Genomic DNA, 22,792 nt, shown 5'->3' with positions numbered 1-22,792 from the left:
TACTATATATGAGGTTATATAAGTGTTTTAGATCCTAATGTAAATGTTCAATTGAATATTAAAAACAATGATAAACCAAAAATTAAAGACTAAATCAAAGTTTTCAAATAACACTTTCAACCTTGAAGTTTTTTTCTTGTATCATTTTTATCATGTTCCACTTTACAAATGCTGTCCAGTGTTTGTCCTGTTGATCTGCAACACACACACCATGTTGTTAACGAAATGTAAAGGCAGCTGAGAAGGATTCATGCTTATGATGTTTCTATTAATGGATTCTTCAGCTATTACAAAAGTCACATCTTTACTTTCAATATATTTTAAAGTAATTAATACATAGAGTTTATATTATATTATATTATATCAAAATATATTGAATTATATTATATCATATTATATTATAAACCTAACCTCACTCTAACCTTAAACATGTCTACATCTTCAAATTGAATGATTTATGTTTAGATGCTTTTTGTCCCAATAACGACAAGTCAAGTCCTTGTATGGACACACAACACACACACACACACACACACACACACACACACACACACACACAGTACGTGAGTGTAATCTGTGTGTGTGTAATCTGATTACTAGAGAGTCCCTCTGTCCACATCTGAAAACAGTAGATTGTCCTGAGTGAGTGGGACAGTGTTTGTGAGATGGACCTAGAACAGGTATTTCCACCGTACTGTTGTCTGATGGATTGAACAGTTCAGACATGTGTTTGTGATGTTGGTGGACCAACCCTTTATATGAATGTGATCACAGGCAGTTTTGACCTGAGTCAGTTCATGTGAACAGAAGTGAATGTAAAGATACAACTTAATTAATGTCAGTGGTTCATTCAGATGAAGAGAATGCATCTTATTCTCATTAAATACATCCCTGATATTCACATTTAAAAAACCCTCTCTGAGCTGTGTGAAGGTCTCAGAGCGATAACGTGTTTATTCTCTTTGTACTTTCCAAGAGACACATCTGTTGAGGTTGCCACAGCCGTGTTTGTGTTAAATTTCTGGTTGTGTTGTGATTTGCTGAGCTCACAGGCTTCAGTTTTGCTCCGTCTCCAGATGCGTATAAATACTGAGTGGATGACTCGCAGCTCTGATGTCCCCTTCCTCTGAGACTGCCGTCAGGTGAGTGTGCATCTTTGTTGCTACCATCCAGCACCATAAACAAGCCTCTAAGATGGAAATATCTTCACATTTAGATTTAAATAAGTTTTTCTTTCAAACAACTGAACTTAAACTAAAGGTATAAATGCAAACTTTCTCATGGCATAGTCCAGATTTCACTGTGAAGTGCAGCAGCTCAATTCATTTCAATTCAATTTTATTTATATAGTGCCAAATTCATTATCTCAAGGCACTTTACAGTAGACTTTTTTTTGTTCCTTTTTTCTTTTGTTTCTTTTGTGTCTTCTTCAGACTGTGATCTGAAGTCAAAAACCATATTTCCTGTGGAATAACTCCCCTGAATCATTGCAGAGTGTCTCCGCTGAAGAACCTGAGAGAAGGAAGACAGAGGCAGGCAGCAGGTTCTGCACGCAGGTGATACGGTAAGAACAACATTCACTGTTTTGCATCAGAACTTCAAAACCCACCTGGGATCAGGATGGAGATCAGCTCAGACCACATGGAGAAGCCTGAGGATGAGTGTAGATTCAGAGAGGGTCAGAGAGGATCAGAGAGGGTTTTTCACGTCGTCAGTGTGGTCTGTCTGAAGTCAACGTATGTCCCAATATTTCAGTTCACGACTATATTTCACAAAACACACAACAACAGTGTGAAAAGCTTTGAGAGTAAAGAACACAACAACACTTTTGGATTATATTTAAACTTAACACACATCTTCATACACATGGAGGTTTTTAAAGACAATTCTAAAGTTGTAAATCTGTATGCTCAGTACAGTGGAGTTACATTTTCTATTTTTTATTCATCTGCAAAATATGTTTTAATAGAGGTGAAACACTTATCAAGGTTTTACAGTGGTATTTGATGACAGTTAGACACTGACACTGACCCCTGAAATCTGACTCATTGTGTCTGGGCATCATTATAAATCTACCCGTGTCAAAGTGAACTCTGACCATGTTTTATGGAACAACATGTTTGTGTTTAACATTTTTAAAAACCTCTGACTCTTCATTTTGAATGTCAGCTGTAATTTGCCAAAACATGTAAAAGACAGCCCCCTCCTGAGGGAGTAATGTCCGATCCTTTGACCTCTGACCTCTGACCTCTGACCCAGCATCAGCACCATCTGCAAATATTAAGTCCCATTTGTCCCTGATGCATCAAATTTCAAAGACTAATAAATGACACTGATCATGAGAATATGAGCAGTTCATAATATAGATTATATAATATTAATACAAGATGTATTTTTTCTGATTTAACTTTAATCTTTGTTTGTTTCTCATGGATTGTTGAATAATTCTGGATCGTAGACTTTGACGGTAGACTTTGTTTTAAGGGCCAGGAGCTGTAAATGTGAGGAGGTAGATGGACTGTGGACTGATTTTTTTTATTATGTCCAGTCCCAGCCTTAACCTATGTATTAATTGTACAGTATCTGCACCTGTACATTTATAATCAGCTGACTCTCTGTCACTTGCTGTAGACGAAAATGATAATAAAATGCTGTCATTGTGATAATTGCATTATATACATTAAAACAAATGTAAACTCTTCAAAAGTCCATATTCTAATATAACAAATCAAACTAACACAATATATTTGACCAATATTTAATTAAAAACACTAATGTGTATATATACTATATATATCACACACACACACACACACACACACACACACACACACAGAATACAGGCTGATGTAATGTCAGTGGTTTGGTGAATTTTAGTGAGTTTTACTTCATCTACTAAAAATCTATGTTAACAAGCTTCTGGTTGTTCTACAGTGAAGGGAAATGTCAGATTAAGCACAGTTTCCATTCTGAAAGAAGAAGAGCTTCCATTTAAAAAGATGACTCATATGTCCCACCTTTCAGTATAAGCGGCTCTGGTGTTGATGTGGACCAGGACATCGGTCACATATATATATATAGAGAGGTTTCTAGTGAAGTGTGTTATTGTGTAGCTTGTGTGTGTTGTTGTGAAGTTGCAGTTAAGGACGTTATAGACAGGACAGACCTCAGGAAGCTTCTGTAAGAGCTACAGCCATCTTCTCAGCAGAAATCAGGAAGTGGGGCTGTAGAGGAAAAAATCAGTCCAAACACTCGTCTTTCACCCAAAAACAACACTTCAAGTGTTTCCACAGTAACTTAGACAGTCTCTTTGGTCTCTTTTCTTTTTGTGTTATTTTAGTTCAGTATTATTCACTCCTCCAGCCACTAAACTGCATCTCACACATAAATGGGGGGAAATGTCTATATCTGGTCACATGCGTCAGGTATTTTTATCTGCTGGTAACAACAGTATACTGTCCTGGGAAACAAAACTGAGATGTTGTTCACATATTTTCCCCCAAACCACAGTTTCTTTTCCATGACTGTAGTGAATAGGTTCCCAGTGTTTACAAAAACAACATCATTTATTTCTCCTTTACAACAGTTACTCTGTTGTTCCCAAAAATCTGTCATTCCACCATAGCTACATGTTAGCATCTACATGTTAGCATCTACATGTTAGCATCAGAAGGAACCACTCAGCAGACTCATGCAGTGACCTTACACTGTCAATCACACAGCGTATCACAGTGTTACCTGTATCGCTCACAGCTACTGGCTGATCCAGTGTTTGGTTTGGTCAATGACAAAACTACTACGACACACTGCAATACTACAATATAGTACAACACACAATGTACTACAACACACTACAATTCTACAACACACTACGAAAGAATACAACACACGACAGTACGACACACTACAATACTACAATGTACTTCAACACACTGCAATACTACAACACACAATGTACTAAAACACACTATAATACTACACCACACAACATACTACAACACACTTAAACTTACTACGACATATCACAGTACTTAAACACACAATGTACTACAACAAACTACAAAACTACAACATACAGTGTACTACAACACAATACAATACTACAACAAACTACAACATACTAAGACACACTACAAAACTACAACACACAAGGTACTACAACACACTATAATACTACAAATACTACGACATACTACAACATACTACGACACACTACAATACTACAACACAATACAGTACTAGAAAACACAATGTACTACAACGTACTACAATTTAACAACACACTACAATACAATAAGACACTACAACACACTACAAAATACTATGCCACACTAAAATACTACAACACACTCCAATAATACAACACACTACATACTACAACACACTCCAATAATACAACACACTACAATATATAAAAACACACTACGACACAGTACAATACTACAATACACAACATACTACAACACTGAACGACACACTACAGCACACTACAATACTACAACACAGTACAACATACTATGACACACTACAATACTATGATAGACTATGGCACACTACAACACACAACATACTAAAACACACTGCAAAACTACAACACACTATGAAACACTATAACACATTACATTACTACAACACACAATGTACTTCAACACACTAAAATACTACAACATGCAATGTACTACAACACACTACAATACTACAATACGCTACAATACTACAACACACTACAATACTATGATACACTATGACACACTACAACACACTACAACACAGTACAATACTACGACAAACTACAACATACTACAACGCACTACATTATACTACAACAAACTAAAGTAATACAACACAGGACAACATACTACGACACACTACGCAAGACTATAACACATTACATTACTGCAACACACAATGTTCTTCAACACGCTACAATACTACAATACACTACAATACTACAACACACTACAATACTACAACACAGTACAATACTACGACAAACTACAACATACTGCAACACACTACAATACTACAACGCACTACATTATATTACAACTAACTAAAGTACTGCAACACAGTAAAACATACTACGACACACTACAACACACCTCGCTCTGTTGCACACCTCTGGGCCTGCATTATGTTCCTGTATCAAGTGTAAACTAGGCCATGAAAACTTCATGTAAATCAAATGATGATTGTCACCCAAGGGTTACTTGCTGTTTTCAGCAGGTGGAGCAATGACTATGACTTCATATTAGTACGCAGATGTGTGAGACTGTAATCACACATGTGAAGTTTGATTGAAACATCAATATTTGCCGCAGCACCAGAGCCACGCGGTTCAACCAAAATAATTTTCACAGTGAAGATTCGACAACATATAATAGAATTATAACAACTTCCTGTTGTGAAATTCGCCACACCACCAGAGCCATGCCCTTAAATGAAAACTCACAATCTTGAGAATCAAGCATCATCAAGTAATTTCTGACCAAGTTTGAATTGAGTGTGGTCAACTTGCTAAGAGGAGTATACTAAATTGTAAAACGTTCTATTTTGTATTGCCATTAGGTAATGCTATGAATATAACTGAATATTGGCATGCAGATGTGTTCAGGCTGGGACTCTTATCAAACATAAAGTTTGTGCCAGTTTGGACAATGCGTGCTTGATACTGTATACAACAACTTCCTTTTTCATTGCAAAACATCAAAAGTCGCCACGCTGCCATGGGCAGGCTGTTACACGAAAACTCACACTTTCAACAATAATTCATCATCAAAGACTTAAGCATTTGATAACCAAGGTTTTGGTGGGTGTGGTTAAGCCTCCTGGAGAAGTACAAACATGACATTTCCCGTTGCCACAAGGGGGTGCTATGATTATAAATGCATGTTGGTATGTAGATGTCCTCAGGCTGGGACTCTCACCAAACTGGAGTTCTGGACCGTTTGGATAATGTGTGCTTGAGTTAAGGACTTAACTTTTCATGGCTAAACATTGAAATTCCCTGCTCCACCACACTCCAACGAAAATTCAAAAGGTTCTCAATTTAACATCCCAAAGGGTTTAAGATTATACTGATCAAATATGATTCATTCACTAGGAGGAGTTCTTTAAAGTCTGTGACCCTTAAATTGCAAAAATGACAATTACATTCAAAATGGCGGCTTCCTCTTGGAACCTATCAGACTATGGTTGCTATGGCTTTTTCGTACGTCTTGGCATGTTTCATGTGCCTACTGCTTTTCATACATGTAGGTGAAATCAAGGGGATAGGAAGTGCTTCTTTGAAATTTTCTAAGGGGCACTATTGAGCCATTTTGCCACACCCATGTGTAAGACATCAGGCTTGATGTGTGTGCAAAGGTTCAAGAGTTTTTGAGCATGTTTAGGCTCAAAAAGGCGATTTACTAGCGATTTCCTAGCATCCAGAAAAATGATAAACACAATAGTTTCAATAGAGTCCTTGCACCATTTGGTGCTCAAGCCTTAAAAAACATAAGATTCAAGATTTTGTTCTTTATTTAATTCTCTCTCTCTCTCTCTCTCTCTCTCTCTATCTATCTATCTATCTATCTATCTATGTATATGTATATATATATATATATAATTATGTGTGTGTGAGTGTGTGTGTGTGTGTGTGTGTGTGTGTGTAGACAATGAGATGTGATGACAATTTCTCTTTCTGTTTGAATAATTAACCCCTGAACCTGACTGTTGGCTGATTTTAGATCAAAGACCTGAAAACAAAAGTCTCCTACACTTTGATTTCAGAGTATCGGTGTGATGTGATATGTAACTAATAAACCCACACTTGATAGTAGTTCCAGTATGAGGCATCTGCAACTTTCCACACTGTAATGTGGCTGACTACAAGATCCAAACAGGAAATACTTCCCTCACCATTTGTGGCCGACGGATGTTGACTCACAGAAATACCGACCAGATATCGACCATCACATCAGATCATTTGAGTGTTCAGTGTTGTGACTGAAGCTCTCCTGATTGTGTATAAGCAGACACACTGAGGCTTCTGCTAGGGGAGACAAAGTGAAGGAGGAAAGCCAAAATGAGAGATGACAGTGAGAAGCCACAAACATGAGTGCTCTCACTTTCCACTGAATTCCTGTTTCTGTGGGTGTGCATCTGCAGAACACATTTGGTATTGGCTTTCTGGTTTATTGTCTAGATGCACGCTTTAAAGCTTTAAAGAAATCTCTGATGTGACAGGGAGATAGCTGAAAGAAAGGGCCCCGTTCTCAGACTTCACACAATACGTTATTATGTACATCATGACAATAACTATCACCCGCTTCATAGAGAGATGTATCCTGTCATAAGCTTTCATAAGAGCCTCTGAAGACTTACACCCATCATGAATAAACAAGATTAAGCATCATAGCTGAATGCTTTTGAGAAAGATATCATGTCCTGGAAATATATCCAGGGGCTGTTTTAGACTAGGACAGTCATTAACACTAGAAAGTGAAAATGATCGAATGAATGAACCAACTGATCAACTGACAAACATAAAACGAGGAACAGAAGCTAAAGAAGCAAAATAATGTATATATTTATTTCATTGCTACACTCATTTCTCAATTTGATTAAAAATGTAAATATTAAAATATTAAAAATGCTTATTGCTTTCATTCACAAATACATTGATATTACACGTACTACTGAGAACGCGTGTGTTTTTACAGCACAACCTCTACTTGTACAGACTCCAGCACTGTTAAACTGTTTTCTGTTTATATTCAGACTCTCACAGCACTTGGTTCAGGTCAGGGAAAGATCCTGGTCTGGTTTATTACAGAAATAGTTCACACTGACTCAACATGATCAACAACATTATTTTTCACTCATTTTAACTAAGGTGCTTGTCTTGCACAGTGGCGAATCAGAGTCGGTTGGGGCCCTAAAAAATAGCCAGGGGTTCGCTCCAATCTGTGTTCATCAACATTATTTAATAAATAATCTGACACCAAATGAAAAATGTGCAAAATCAATTTTTCAAATTTTTATAAATTTTAATGTTTCACTGTTCCCCTTAGTCGAATTTTCAAAATATAACTATTAAGAATTTTGAAAACCTTGTAATTTTCAAATATAAATATAAAGCATGTGAAAAACAATGTAATGTCCAAAATATAAATATAAAGAATGTGGAAAACCATAGAATTTTCAAAATATAAAAATAAAGAACACGGAAAACCTTGTAATTTTCAAAATATAAATATAAAGAATTTGAAAAACCATGGAATTTCACAATATAGATATAAAGAATATGGAAAACCTTGTAATTTTCAAAATATAAATATAAAAAATAATGTGGAAAACCTTGCAACTTTCAAAATATAAGTTTAAATAATGTGGAATACACGAGCAAAACCAGAGACGAATGTATCAGAATGGTTAGTGTAGTTAGCATCTGTTTGTTTATCTTGTTTGTTAGCTTGTACCTGCCAGTGGCTGACATGGTGTTTGTTGATGTGCTAATGCTAACTTTCTTTCGTTGTACTGACAAGGTTTCAGTGACTGGTGAAAGAGCAGAGAGTATTAAGATGGTTAGAGGAGGAAACATCAGAGTCTCAGCCACATGTTTGAGCCTCAGTCAGACCCAGACTCAGAGGAGGAGTCTGTTGAGACCAGAACCAGAGACTAGCAGACGGATCAGAACAGGCAGCATAGTTAGCATCATTTATTTCTTTATGTTGTTGATAGCTTGTAACTGGCAGTGGCACAGTGTTAGTGGTTGTGCTAATGCTAACTCTCTCTCTCTACTACTGAAGCACATTTTGCTGACAACACAAGTAAAATTTACTTTACTTGTGATGGAAATTTTACAGTGTGGTGTTGCTACTATTACTGTAAAGGCTCCAAATACTAATTAATAAACTTCAAACACATTTCTTCCCTTGGAGCTTCTTTATGAATGTTTCTATGCAGCGTTCCACCATGACTAACTGTCACCATCGGAATGCGACGTATTGTAACTGACATGAACTGGAGCTGACCAGTCTTTGTTGTTCGCGAAGGACTACAGACTTTTAAATACAAAGTGTGAGGTTCTCAACAGATGGAGCATCAAGTGATGAATGACAACTCTATGCAGTTGATAAAGAGACGACATAGTGAAGTACTACTCCAGGAAAGATAGCATCTGATCTGGAAATACAATCCAGGCATCTTCGACAAACACTAGTTCCAGTGGTTGCAGGTGAAACATTTCACCACGCTGCACAAAAGAAGAGCAAGTGTGTGTGTATATGTGTGTTTGTGTGGTTGTGTACGCGAGTCAGTGCACCTGCTGTGAAGAACCACAGCCTTTCTGTCAGAGGGCTTGGTACAGGAAAGCCTTCACATTTGGGGTGTGTGTAATTGTCAGATAACCACACAGCTCTGATGTTGTGTTCTAACTGCATCATGTGTGGAAGGCAACAGCCTCCAGCTGCTGCTCCCTGCAGGAGCAAGGTCATGTTCACAATGTAACACAGTCGTGTTGTCCAAAGTTAACAAGACTTAAACTGAGAAAACAACAACTTCTCACTTAATGTGTCGTGAGAACACAATACATAAAAAAAGTCATAATTAGTGGGTGGAACATGTGCTCTTGAATTAATAAAGTGAGAAGAAACTACTGATTTGTGCTCCTAAATGAACTGATCTAGACTCAATAAGTTCATATGAATGAATCATTTGGGCACATGAATGAAAGAATATTTCCTTTTAATTACTAATATGTCCTTTAAATTAAATGTCTGTGTGAAAAAATTGAGAAAACCTAACATGACACAATAGGAGTCAGACAGTTGATGTGACAGCTCACTGTTGCGTTGCTTTATGCTACACAGTGGTGCATGTGCACCTAACTGACAGCAGCCTGAATAATAATAAGTGCAGGTCCTGTGATACCTGCTCTGCTCAGAATGTATGTTTTTTTTTTTTAAATATTATCTTTTTGTTGCATTGCCAGAATACAAACACACTCAGCACATCATACATAACAGCAATAGCCACACTCGCAATTAAAACTACAAAGTAGTGTTTCTTTGAAAAGAATAAAAGTGTATGTACATTGTACAATACCTATATATTTTCTATGGAAAATATTATCTGCAAAGTAACTAGTAATTAGTGGTGTCACATAGATGCAGTGGGGGACCAGGTGCGTACAGTAACATGAACAGAGGTATGAAATTGAAACTCCTCCAAACTTGCAGTTGTTGTCTTTTAAAGTTGTGAAGGTTGAAGCCTGTGAGTGTCTCACTGAGGGGACGTCATTCTCTGCACAGCTCTAGCACTTTACATCAAATATAAAAGGCAAGAAGATTTAGAAAAAGCAAAAAACAAAAAAATAACAATATAGAAAGATACATGAGCAGGATTTAAACAGGCAAATGAAACAGAAATAAGCTGAATCAGAATAAAACAGGTTAAACAGTGGAATACAAATGACACTGCAGCTACAGTGGCGACTGTCTCTGACAAACAGGAAGCAGAGTAAAGATGTGAGAACTCAACTGATGTGATCCACTTCCCTGGTCTTACTGAGGACCAGCAGCAGTGTTGTGAACCTGATTTCTTCAAGTGACAGTGGCTCGCTGTAATTGTCTTAATGTGGATGATAAATTTTAGGTCTGAGTCCATGAGCACTCCAGCAGGCCTGGTTACTGGTCTTTAATGAGACTGAAGCTGCTCTCTGACTCTGAATCTGATTTACATGGAGACGTCTCATCAGTGACTGATCTGTTGAAGACGCCCACTCAGTGCTTGTATGGAACCATAGTCAACATCGTATAAATCTGTGTGTCATCCACATAGTTATGGTGAGATATTTTATTGTTTTACATCACTTGAGCTGAATAATTTAAGATGAGCTGACGGGGAATGTAGATGTTGAAAAGTCTCACAGGACGTCCCAGTCTGTGCTGATGGTGGATGGGAGGAGCGGTGTCAGTGGTGTGTTCAAACTGCTGACTGGAGAAAACAACTGTGTCTTATGATTGTACTTCAAACAGAGGTTAGATATGAGCCTGACATTGTTCGTGTGGAGATATTGTTTTCTAAAAGTGGATTAATAGCTGTAGTTTAAAAGAGAGAACTGATCAATGCAATTAAAACATTTTAAATTCTTGATCTTTACAGCAGTAAGTGTTGCTCGTGTTCCTGTGGAAGTAAAAAAATTTGGCGACACAACCTTTAAGTCTCTACAGTAGAACAGTGAAGTCTCTTGTCACAGCAGGAATGCCACAGACGATCAGTGAGAGTGTGAGATGTGGACAGAACCAAACTCAACCACAGTGTGAGAAGATCAAACATCCTCCTCCTCCTCCTCCTCCTCCTCCTCCTCCTCCTCCTCCTCCTCCGCGTCAGACCAGGGACATGGTATCACCACCTGCCTCAGGAAGTCAGGTACGCAGCAAATGACATCACAAAGCTAGGCTTGAACAAACTTTACCACTTCCTAAACACAGACAGACATGATATACTTTCCTGGGTTGAAGGTGGTGGTGGAAGAAGCGTTCAAATTCTCAGCTACACTCAGAGACTCATTATGTTGAATGGTCCCTTTAAAAGTGACTTATTATTATATAATGTATAGAATTCTAGTGGATTATTATTAATTAAAATTGACTGGTGTTTTTTAATATTCACAGCATGTAATGATCTAGGTGGTCACTGCAGAACTACAGTGATTTTGTTGTATAATGTGTCATTTAAGATGCTGATCTGTTGCCTACAATAATCCAACTCTGCCAGTGTGATTCTAATGTGTTTCCAACACAAACCAATTTTTCTGAGAGGAAATGCACATTGTTTTCTACACATCATCAAATCATATTGTGTGTACAAAATGCTTTTTCTGCTCAGAATGACTGTGTATGTGTCTGCTTGGATTTGAAAGTTCAGTTTCATCAAATACTATTGTATGAAACAGGCGACCCTTTTCTTCACTAAAAAGCTCATGACATTTGGTATAAATTATCTAGAGACAATGCAAAATATACAAAATCAATTAACTATTAACTATTATCTAGAGTCTTTATTCACATGCTGCCAAAACTGACACAGACCTTCTATAAAAGGTAGATATCAAGTCTTTCAAACGGTTTTTGGATCAGTCAAACAAAGAGTCCGCAGTGATATGCAGTAACCTGCTGTATTGTCTTGTATGCACATCATTTTCTATTTCATCTTATTTTTAAACAGATTTCACCAAAATATTTGACAGGACACTCCAGAAAAGCAGTTTGATGAGTGATGTTTTTTTCAGAATTGTATCTCAGTTAAATTGCTGTGTATTTTTTTAGGTTTGGTGACATCCCTCTCTCTGCCTTCTGCTGCTGAGGTTGATCTGGCTTCCTGGTTCAGGACCCAGTGGGCAGGGTTAGGGAGGGAATCGAAAAGTCCATTTAGAAACTTGAGAACAATAATGTGAACAGTCTTTCAGATATTTACCTGTAAATGTGTGATTTTAGTGAATGTTCTAACTTCAGATGAATTACTCCCATAGACCTCAAATTGTCAACCACACAGTCCCGGGTTCAACACTGGGGGGACTGTGTTGAACCTGGCAGGTGTGGTGCAAAATCCAGCCACTATTCAGGCACATGTAATGACACTTATTGACCTCAAAGTGGTGCTGTGATAATCAAGTTTATGTTCTTACAGTTAACTTAAAAACAGTTTGGCCTAGAATTAAAATAATTTCATAATTTGAATCTGTCAATACATCTTCATCTGGTCCTCATCTGTAACATCTGCTTGGATTATTTCCACTATATTCTCTGATTGTTTTGGATCCTCTGATACATCTATACTGGCTCTGCAAAATTTGTTATCTTTGTACTTTTCCAACAGCAGGAATTCTGTTTTAATTTTGGAACATTGGTCAATGAAACACAAACAGAGCAGAAAAGGTAGCCTTACAATGATTAAATCTAATGAACAACTGGTATTCACCAGACTGAAACAAGTCATTTATGAAAGTTTGTTTAGTTAAGAGAGGTGAATCATTCTTTTTAATAAAAAAACATGTTCTGAGGCCTTCATTTTTATTTGACACATCATCCACAGGCTGTAGTTAACATGGTGTCTTTCCTCCCAGTGTTGGAGCAGTATGGAAGACATAAGGCAGAAGCAAGAGAGACCGTCAGTGCTGCGTCAAGTTTCCCAAACAGCTTCCAGACAACACCACGGTATGCAGACACCTCAGCTCCACATGAGCAATATCTTTTATTCTACATCACAGTCATTTTATATGTTCTGACTTTTTTAGGTTTGATTCTGTATTTTTTCTAGTTTGCACAAAGGTAGCTTAATGTAAAGTAAGCAACTTTAGAAACAGCCATTCTTGCATTGAGGCTTGGTGATATTTCAATTTCTTACCTGAGTAAATGAACTGAATGGGATTTAATGCCATTTGCTACCTAAATGCAGTAGAGTATCAGCAGTGGCAGCAGAATTTGTTGCATATATTTCCAACAGGTCAAAAGTAAACTAATGCTTTCTTTCTCTAGAGGTGGATGCAGGCCGTCTTTCCCAGTCCTCTCTGCCACAGATGAGCTCCTCTCTCATGCAAAGCCTTCACTTGCTCCCTTTGAGGGGAGACGGTCCAAAGCAGAGCTCCATCGAGGCCAGGCTCCATGATCGGTGACTGTCACAATGATCTTGATAGATAGATAGATAGATAGATAGATAGATAGATAGATAGATAGATAGATAGATAGATAGATAGATAGATAGATAGATAGATAGATAGATAGATAGATACTTTATTTATCCCTTAGGGGAAATTCATGAATTGAATGATAAATGATAAATTATGCAAATTAATGAGTTGGCTAAAAAGTATGTATCTGCATACTGGATTTAAGATTCCTTTATTTGGATCAGTGGGGAATCTGGGATTTCCATGTAAAGAATTGGTGCAGCAGAGATTCAAATAGTGTCAGGTTTGGTGACCAAGGTGGATCGAGGTGGTTCTGTGGCACTAGAGTCATGTAACTGTGCTCTGAAAATGGTTTATTGTAACTGCCCATGGTGAAAGAGATGAGAATAAGAGGGAATGTTCAGTTCACAGGTGGATTGGTCCCCAGCAGAAATGTGACACTAAGTGCTCAATTTACTGGCCAGTCTACAGTACATTCTAACAATCATCTATGGTCATGAGGTTTGGGTAGTTACCAAAAACATTAGGTCACAGTGTCAGTTGAAGTGCACTTGGATGCTTCCCTGTCCAATTTATAGGAGACCCCATGGCAGACCCAGAATGTATTGGACAGATTACATACCTCTCTGGCCTGGGAACATAAGGTCAGCCAAGAAGACCTGGAAAACGTGACTATAGGGAGGTGGACACATGGGCTACCTTGCTAAGCTTGCTGCCACTTCAACTAAGACCCAGATAAGACAGGGGATGTGAATCCTCCATTTCCTCCTCCTCCGTGATGCCAAGATGCTCCAATACTACACAACTTCTCTCCAGTGTGTTCTGAGTCTCCTCCCAGTCTCACGTCATGAATCAGCATGGTTTGCTGGTTAAATGTGCAGACTCAACTGGCTTCTTTTAACTAGAGGGAACAGTGGTTCTACTCCAATCTCCTCCTGGATATATAGGCTCCTTACCTTGTCCCTAAAGCTACAAGTCCTCTGAAAAGGTCCTTTGTCACTGTTGTGCACAATGACCCATTTGGGCCCTTTCTGATCTGGCCCCCTTAATGGCCTCCAAAATGACACATGACAATTTTCTGATCTGCCAGCTCTGTGGTTAAAGGCAAGACTTGTGTTACCATTCCGTGGCTCTGGGTTGAAACATTTCTAAGTTTATTATTCTGTGTTTATAGTTTTTTGTCTGGCTGTGGTGGTTTAGTTAGTCTTTTACCTTTTTTCTGTAATTAGCTCAATAGACATCTCCTAAAATCGCACAAGATATAAATACATTTACTCAAGTATTGTACATATTTGTACAAGTACAATTTTACTTACTTGTACTACTTTATATATCCACTCCTAAATATTTTACTTTTCTACTCGATTACATTTACTTGACCACTTTAGTTACTAGTTAGTTTTAAGATAAAGATTTTACACTGTGGATAATATAACGAGCACGTTTTTTTGTCAGTGCACATATGTTCACATCCTTCTCAATGTTAAGTTATGCTTTAAGAATGTGTGCCGCTTCCCCAGAGAAATTGGTGCATCTACCTGAAAGCTTTTTAATTGGATTCCACTCAATGACCAAACAGATTCTCATTTCTCCCACTTTTATTTTGGAAGGTTCAGCAATTTAGTTTGATAGTTCAGTTACATCATTCCATTAATTCCATAAGTTCCATCAGTCGTTTTTAGCCAATATTTGCTGTGACAAGAAACAATGCAGTTGCACATGTGCTGAAACATAAGTTGAGGTGTTGGAATAAACGGCAAACTTTCCCACTCCACCTGTGACCTTCTCCACTACACATATGTAAACTAATTACACACATTGTGCCAGCTTATCTGCAAAAATCCAGATTTATCATCACGCTGTTTCTTGTTTCTGTCCAGCATTTTGTCTCAGCACTGCCATGTGTGTACCATGTTCTCAGAGTAATACAGTCCATAATGTGGCCAGTGTTTGTAATAACACTATTTTGACTTTTTACTTTAACAATCTACCTGGTGATGTAGATCTACTGGTGAGGTAGACCTGCTGGTGAGGTAGATCTGCTGGTGAATTAGATTTACTGGTGAGGTAGACCTGCTGGCGAGGTAGATCTACAGGTGAGGTAGAGCTACTGGTGATGTAGGTCTACCTTGTGATGTAGACCTGACGGTGAGGTAGACCTGCTGGTGAGGTAGACCTGCTGGTGAGGTAGACCTGCTGGTGAATTAGATTTACTGGTGAGGTAGAGCTACTGGTGATGTAGGTCTACCTGGTGATGTGGATCTGGGTGATGTAGATCTGAGTGATGTAGATCAGCCTGGTGAGGTAGGCCTGCTGGTGAAGTAGATCTGCCTGGTGAGGTAGATCAACCTGGTGAGGTATATGTACCTGGTGAGGTCCATCTACCTCTACATCAAGACATTTCTGTTCCCTCCAGCATCCCTGAGGAGACCAGTGCTCTGTTCGTGAGTGGCATCTGCCGCTGGCCTGGCTGTGATACAGTGTCTAAAGATTTCCCCAGCTTCTTAAAGTAAGTAGATCACTGAACAGTACTGGACCGCATTCACTTAATCACTCATCATCAAAGTGTTGCAGCACAGATTACTAAGGAACCACTTTTACCTTGAGATGAATGATCCAATATTAACCTAATAATTATTATTTACCTCTGTAAAGGAATTGTTGGGTCTCTGTAAATAATATTATAAAGAGACAGTCTAGACCTACTCTATTTGAAAAGTACCTTGAGATAATTTCTTGTGAATTGGTGCTATACAAATAAAGATTTACTTGACTCAACTAAAGGAACAATTTCAGGATATATGCTTTTCCTTCTAAACCAGAGTCAAATGAGCAGACGACAGTACTGAGTGCAAAGCTCAGTGCAGGCAGTGGTGGAAAGTAAATAATTTACTCTAAGTACTGTACTTAAGTACAATTTTGAGGTACTTGGACTTTACTTAAGTTTTTCCACTTTGAAAATTTGAAAAAAAAAAAAAATGAATCAGTCAAATTCATATTTAATTTTGTTCATTGTGAGTTTTGTCTCTCTTCTGAAAAATGAATCAGACTCAGATGCAAGTGCAGCAAGGTATAGAGAGTCTGTGACCACGACAACAAAAAGAGCAAAAAGAGAGAAAGAGACAGAGAGAGAAGAGAGAACAACAAAAACAACAGCAGCTAAATAGCAAGCTACAATATACTATTATATACTACATTGAATGTCCCAGAGAATCGTGCAGTAAAAGTCTCAGATTTCCTCAGTTAGCATCATCATCATAAGAACAGTTGTCTAACTAACTACTAAAGACACAGCATCAAGACCAAACCAAGCTGCTGCAATAAACAATCAAAAAACCTCATGACACAATTAAATGAAATAGTGTTCCTGCCAATATGAAGTTCATTCTGTCTGAACGTGACACCAAACTCTTACAGAACGACCTCCGCATCAATTCCAATATGACGATTGATGTTCATCAGTGCTCCACATCTGCAGTGTCAGCACTGGGCTCCTTTATCCCCTGCTCTCCTCTTCAATCTAGACTCATAACGTTAGTGAGTGGATGCAGCTAAAAAAATAAGACCGGTTCATATTTTCTATGACTGGATAAACAGGGATATAACCTTAAAACTAGTCTGAGTGAAGGAGGCAGACAACCACAAGAAGGTGATTCTAGTTTTTCAAATGTATTGAAAAGTAAAAACTGATATTTCACATTGACATAAGTATTCAGACACTCTATTATGACTCTTTAAATGTAGCTTGGGTTCCTCCATTTCTCTGGATCATCTCTCAGATATATCTACACCTTGACTGGAGTCTGCCTGTGGTAAACTCAGCTGACTGGGACATGATAGGACTCTGAGAATGAGGGAAACCAGATTCTTTGGTCTGATAAAACCAGGACTGAACTGTTTGGTCTCAATTCTAATAGTCTAGAGGAAATATTAGAAAATATTAGAACTGGTCCTTCTGGAAGTTTCTCCCCGGCTTTTAGCATAAAACTGCAACATAAAAAACATGTGAAGACTTTCTGAATGAACTGTAGACTCATCATTTTTTAAACTTTAAACTTTTATGTGTGAGATATTCAAATGTGTGGGAATAATTGTGGGAAATGTACAGCAATTCATTTATTTATAATGTACTAATATATAAATCAGGGGGAAAAAATTGGAGGGAGGTGGAAACAAATTTCTACAGTTTGTATTATTATTATTATTATTATCATTATTATTATTATTGTTGTTGTTGTTGTTGTTTTTTATTATTATTGTTAGGATCAAACAGAAACTGTGGGCCTGATGGGCTGTTGCTGCAGTCACTGAGGATCTCTCTCAGTCAATCAGTTTTTCTGAGCAGGAGTAAAAGAGTGTTTATCTTTCACTTGAGTATAAATACCGAAGCATTGTTTCAGAGGGGACCTGTGTCCTGTGAACAGTTGGGAGCAAAGTGAAAAACATCTGACATGGCAGATATCTGGTCGGGATCAGGATCAAGGCTGTTGATCTGTTATTGCCTGTATAACTTTGTCCTTTTTTGTTTTTGTAGGCATCTCCACTCTGAACACAGTCATGGTGACAGGAGCATTGCTCAGTGGAGGGTCCAGCAGGACATTGTTCAGTGCATGGAGAGTCAGGTGGGAATTAGAAAGACCTGGAAGGTCTTCAACCACACTGTAAAGGTCATGTTAGTGTGACTTCAGCTCGACCTCCTAAACATGTCAGTGGTACAGGAAGTGACCCTCCCCCACCAGTGCAGTTTCTTTAATGCAGGGTCGTATTTAGTCTGAATTCCAAATGAATACAAATAGAGAAATGACAGGAGCAGCACTGACTGCTGTGTTTATACAGATTTGTGTAGTTTATACAATTTAAAATAATGTGTGATGATGTTTATTCATGTAACTACTCTGCATTAGTGACTGCAGTAAATACTGTTTGTCAGGGTGTGAAGGTCAGCATGGTGGCTGGTGGTTAGCTCATCCTGCCTCATACTAAGATTTAGTTGCCTGACTTTAACCATAACTACGTATCTATACCAGATAGCTGCTACATGGAAGAAATGCTCAAATATAAACAGGCCCTGAGCATTTTACATGTCACAGAAAAATTTTAACAATACATGAGGTCAGGGGTTGAGGTGTGCTGGCCTTTCTCTTTAGCTTTGTACTGAAATGCAGAGTATGTGACTTTTTCTGCCATTTCAGGACTCAACAATTACAAAAGACAGGATTCCTCCAGTGTCAGTTGTTCAGGGTTTGTTTTGTTTTTTTACCAGGAGCTGAATTATCCACTGAGGTCTGACCAGATGGTTATAACCAGTAACACTGAATAAAGCAGTTTCAATTAAAAATCAGTGTTTCTCTAATAACTTAAGATCCAGACGTTCGATGACTAAAATCACCTGGTTTAAATATACAGTTAAAAACCAAGATCCAAGATGTTAACAGTGTGTGGTAAACTTCTGGTAGACAAACACAACACTGACACGTGTAGAGGGGATAGTAACATTTGGGATAGACATTTTAATGTACATGCACCGCTCTAGAGATCCATTTGAACATCTCACTCCCAGACAGGAAGTGAATTCTGTCTGACTGAAGATAATCTGGGCAGCATTATTTTAGGGCACAGACCCCATCAGGTGAACCTCCCCCTAAGGACTAAGGACTAACAAACGAGTCGTGAGATCACAGCTTTTAAATTCACGTCTCTTTTTTCAGCTCATCCTGGAAAAACAGAAACTCATTGCAATGCAACTTCACCTCCACCTGTCTCAGCACAAACACATTGATCTGGTATGTCTCTGCTCTCACTTTTTCTCTCAGCTTGATTAAATCATATAGCGTTTCAGATTTAAAGAAAGCAAATGAAACTGTGGGGTTAAGGACCACCTCATCATTGTGTGCAGAAAGCTGTTTCCCAGTGGCCATACAGCCTTCCTCTGTTCCTGCCACAGCCTCAGGTGTCAGATGGAGACAGAGTGCAGCAATGGTGCATTAGACATGCGGAGGAGTTGTCCCAGCATGGCTACACAGCTCCTTCTTCTGCCAACCTTCTGCCAGGTAACACAAAATATTAGAGCAACAACACAATCAACTCCACTCTCTGTGTGAAGGCACCTGCTGACTTTAGTGTTTAACTTAACTGAATTATGTAATCATATCAGGTCATTAATTAGTCATCACATTAATTGATTCATTTCACTCATTAAGCTTCATCCAACCTCAAAGCTGCACAGAAAGGTGACATTTTCAATAGATGAAAAATGACAAATAGAAACTATTAGATTACAGAGAAAAGGTTTTTATTAAAACCAGTAATTTTATCAGTTTTATGATAATTTGTCATCTCAGTGTTTACACTGGAACTGCTCATCTGTGATCTGATGTTTATACAAATGAACATTTTGCTGCTTCTCGTGAACATTTGATCACACCAACTGCCACACTGTGGCAGAGGATCAGCTGAGTCCTGTGTGTTTGATGAAATGCTATTGTTGTACAGATTTGGTCCCCAGCATCGAGTGTTACAAATACAACAACATCAGGCCTCCGTACACCTACGCCTACTTGATCAGATGGGTGAGTCTCATTTAGAGGTGGCTTATATAAGATCCATCCACTTATCTGCAAAGATGGTCTGTTATGATTCTTGTAGTTTGACAATCAATTATTGTGTGTGTGTGTGTGTGTGTGTGTGTGTGTGTGTGTGTGTGTGTGTGTCTGTGTGTGTGTGTGTGTGTGTTGTTTTCTGACTTATTGTCTGACTTGTTTTCTGATTTGTGGTGGACTTGCAGTCTGACATATCTGACTTGTTTTCTGACTTCTCTGACTTGTGGTCTGATGTGTCAGATTTGTTTTCTGACTTGTTCTCTGACTTGTTGTCTGACTTGTGGTGTAACATTTTTCTGACTTGTTTTCTCCTGACTTGTTCTCTGACTTACTGTCTGACTTATTGTCTGCTTTGTTGTCTGACTTGCTGTCTCACTTGTTGCCTGACTTGTCTGGCTTTTTTTCTGACTTGTCTGACTTGTGGTGTGACTTTTTTTCTGACTTGCTTTCTGACTTGTTTGACCTTTTTTCTTGTTGACTTGTTGACAGTCTATCTTGGAGTCTCCAGACAAACAGCGCACTCTGAATGAGATTTACACCTGGTTTACCACCATGTTCTTCTACTTCAGACACAACACTGCCACCTGGAAGGTTTGACTTACCTCAAATACACATTCACTCTGATTCCTGATGAAAAAATATGTATTACACTGCTGGAGAATTCTGACTAAATCATCTACAGTATGAACACTGTACATGTGACACATGTTCTCTTAAACACATTGGAACTATGACAGAAACAGTTCACTGTACATTAAGTCCATTTTATTTGCTTATGTTAACATCTTAAACTGCATCATGTTCACGTTTGGTGAAATGTTAGTCAGCATCGTTGCTTTGACTTTGTTGACTTTGTGGACAGTCGTGCTGATTGAAGGACAGTTGTTCTGCAGAGGACAATATGGAGGAAGGGATTCTGTGTAGCACTCATTGATGGCTGTAAGAGAAACAACTGATCAATCACAGCTTTGTAGATACGGATGAAGAATGAAGTTGTAATCATGCTACATAGATAGTTAGCTAGTTAGCTATACCTGTTGTATCTCCAGCCATTAGAAATAGCAGCAGGAAAATGGAGATGAGCACATATGCGATGTTTGCAGCTGTACAGGTTGTTGTATATCCATTTACATAAATAACAACACGAACAATCGACCACTGCTGCCACAGCTTCTGTCTCCACCAAAAATGTTGGGAATGATGCATAATTTGCTGTTGATTGGACAAAACAAAACAAAACTCATCCAACATGAATGGGTCAGACTGAAGGAGTTAAGGGAAACAAAGTGGCACTCACTGATTATTAGGCTCTCACTACAGAGAGGTGAGTGCTGATCAGCTGAAGGGTTAGAATGGATGGTAGATGTGGGAAAAACTCCTTGTTAATGATTTGCAAGCATTAACATTACCTGACAACTCACTTTCTGTGTGTGTGTGAGACAGGACAGAAACTGGTCATCAGAGTATCTCCCATGTGACTTAAACGCTCTTACACGCCATTGTCCTGTCGCCTAGTAATGTATTTAAATGATGGTCATATTACAGACAATTTAACATACCAAAAACAGCAACGAAAAAAAGTAATGTGGTTTCTATCAGAAGAGAACACCTTTTACCTTCTATGACAACAGAACTTTCCTCTCCTACCCAGAATGCAGTGCGTCACAACCTCAGCCTACACAAGTGCTTTGTACGAGTGGAGGGAGGAAAGGGAGCTGTGTGGACAGTGGATGAAACCGAGTACCAGAGGAGGAAAGGACAGAAGTATCACAGGTACAAACATCCTCACAACAAACACTAGGAAGGTTTGAATGTGGATCAGGTCTGTTCCTTCAGCCAAAGGAAAGGAGAGGAGGAAGTAGAAAGTGAATGAGGGGATAAAGAAGGAAAGGAGGAGGTATAGCAGAGATAAAGAAGAAATTTGAAATTCAGTTCCATTTTAGATTTAGCACACTATAATTCAGTATCAAATATCTGTTGATGAAAATAAAGAGTGAAGTGAGAGTACAGTCAGTGTGTGTGTGTGTTTGCCTGTCACACGAACTGTGTGTGTTTTCAGGGACTGTCCTGTCAAGTGGCTCACATCCTACTCCCATCACTGTCCAGAGGATCACTGAACACCAGCAGGGGGCAGCACTGAGTTGCTGGATCATATCCATGTGAAGTGCTAATGAAGAACTGAAAACATTTGTTGACATTTGTATTTTCTGTTATTTTCAAATGGCTTGTTAAACGTGGTTGTGCTGTTTGTTACATAAATGTGTTTTTTTCACATTCCTGAGTTTTAATTAAAGTTAAGTGTAAAATAAATTAAACCAACATTTGTGGCTGTCCTGTCTTCTGCCTGATTTTACCCATTCATGAACTGGTAGCTCCATTCAGTCAGTAGGTCACAGGTCAAACACGTCATCCCACAGAAACCCTCTTCCTGCTGAACAGAGAACATCTTCCTACACTTTGTTAGATCTATGACGTTGACTTTCACAATAACAAAGTGAAAATTGGTCGTTAACAT

General features: G+C 38.4%; 1 protein-coding gene across 3 annotated transcripts; it reads left to right on the top strand.

Moving 5' to 3' along the window:
* Positions 1–1,123: 1,123 nt before the first annotated feature.
* Positions 1,124–22,601, top strand: foxp3b (forkhead box P3b). 3 transcript variants are annotated; one of them, XM_087179719.1, is made up of 13 exons: positions 1,124–1,142; positions 1,494–1,564; positions 11,249–11,418; positions 13,115–13,205; positions 13,527–13,659; positions 16,095–16,187; positions 18,213–18,300; positions 19,387–19,461; positions 19,575–19,728; positions 20,171–20,247; positions 20,767–20,868; positions 21,929–22,050; positions 22,337–22,601. In XM_087179719.1, the coding sequence occupies exons 3-13, from the start codon at positions 11,251–11,253 to the stop codon at positions 22,392–22,394; spliced, it is 1,161 nt and encodes a 386-aa protein (XP_087035845.1). In that variant the 5' UTR covers positions 1,124–1,142; positions 1,494–1,564; positions 11,249–11,250; the 3' UTR covers positions 22,395–22,601. The 3 variants fall into 3 exon arrangements, with proteins under 3 accessions (XP_087035845.1, XP_087035846.1, XP_087035847.1); XM_087179720.1 differs by having other exon boundaries at positions 1,125–1,142; positions 11,246–11,418; XM_087179721.1 differs by lacking the exons at positions 1,124–1,142; positions 1,494–1,564 and adding an exon at positions 10,619–10,832.
* Positions 22,602–22,792: the final 191 nt, after the last annotated feature.

This window comes from Seriola lalandi, unplaced genomic scaffold, assembly GCF_002814215.2.
Source record: "Seriola lalandi dorsalis isolate HSWRI2012SDOR001 ecotype SW California unplaced genomic scaffold, Sedor1 jcf7180002054861, whole genome shotgun sequence".
Lineage (NCBI taxonomy): Eukaryota > Metazoa > Chordata > Actinopteri > Carangiformes > Carangidae > Seriola > Seriola lalandi.
Note: the sequence above shows the minus strand (reverse complement) of the source record. Positions and strands in the feature narration are given on the sequence as shown.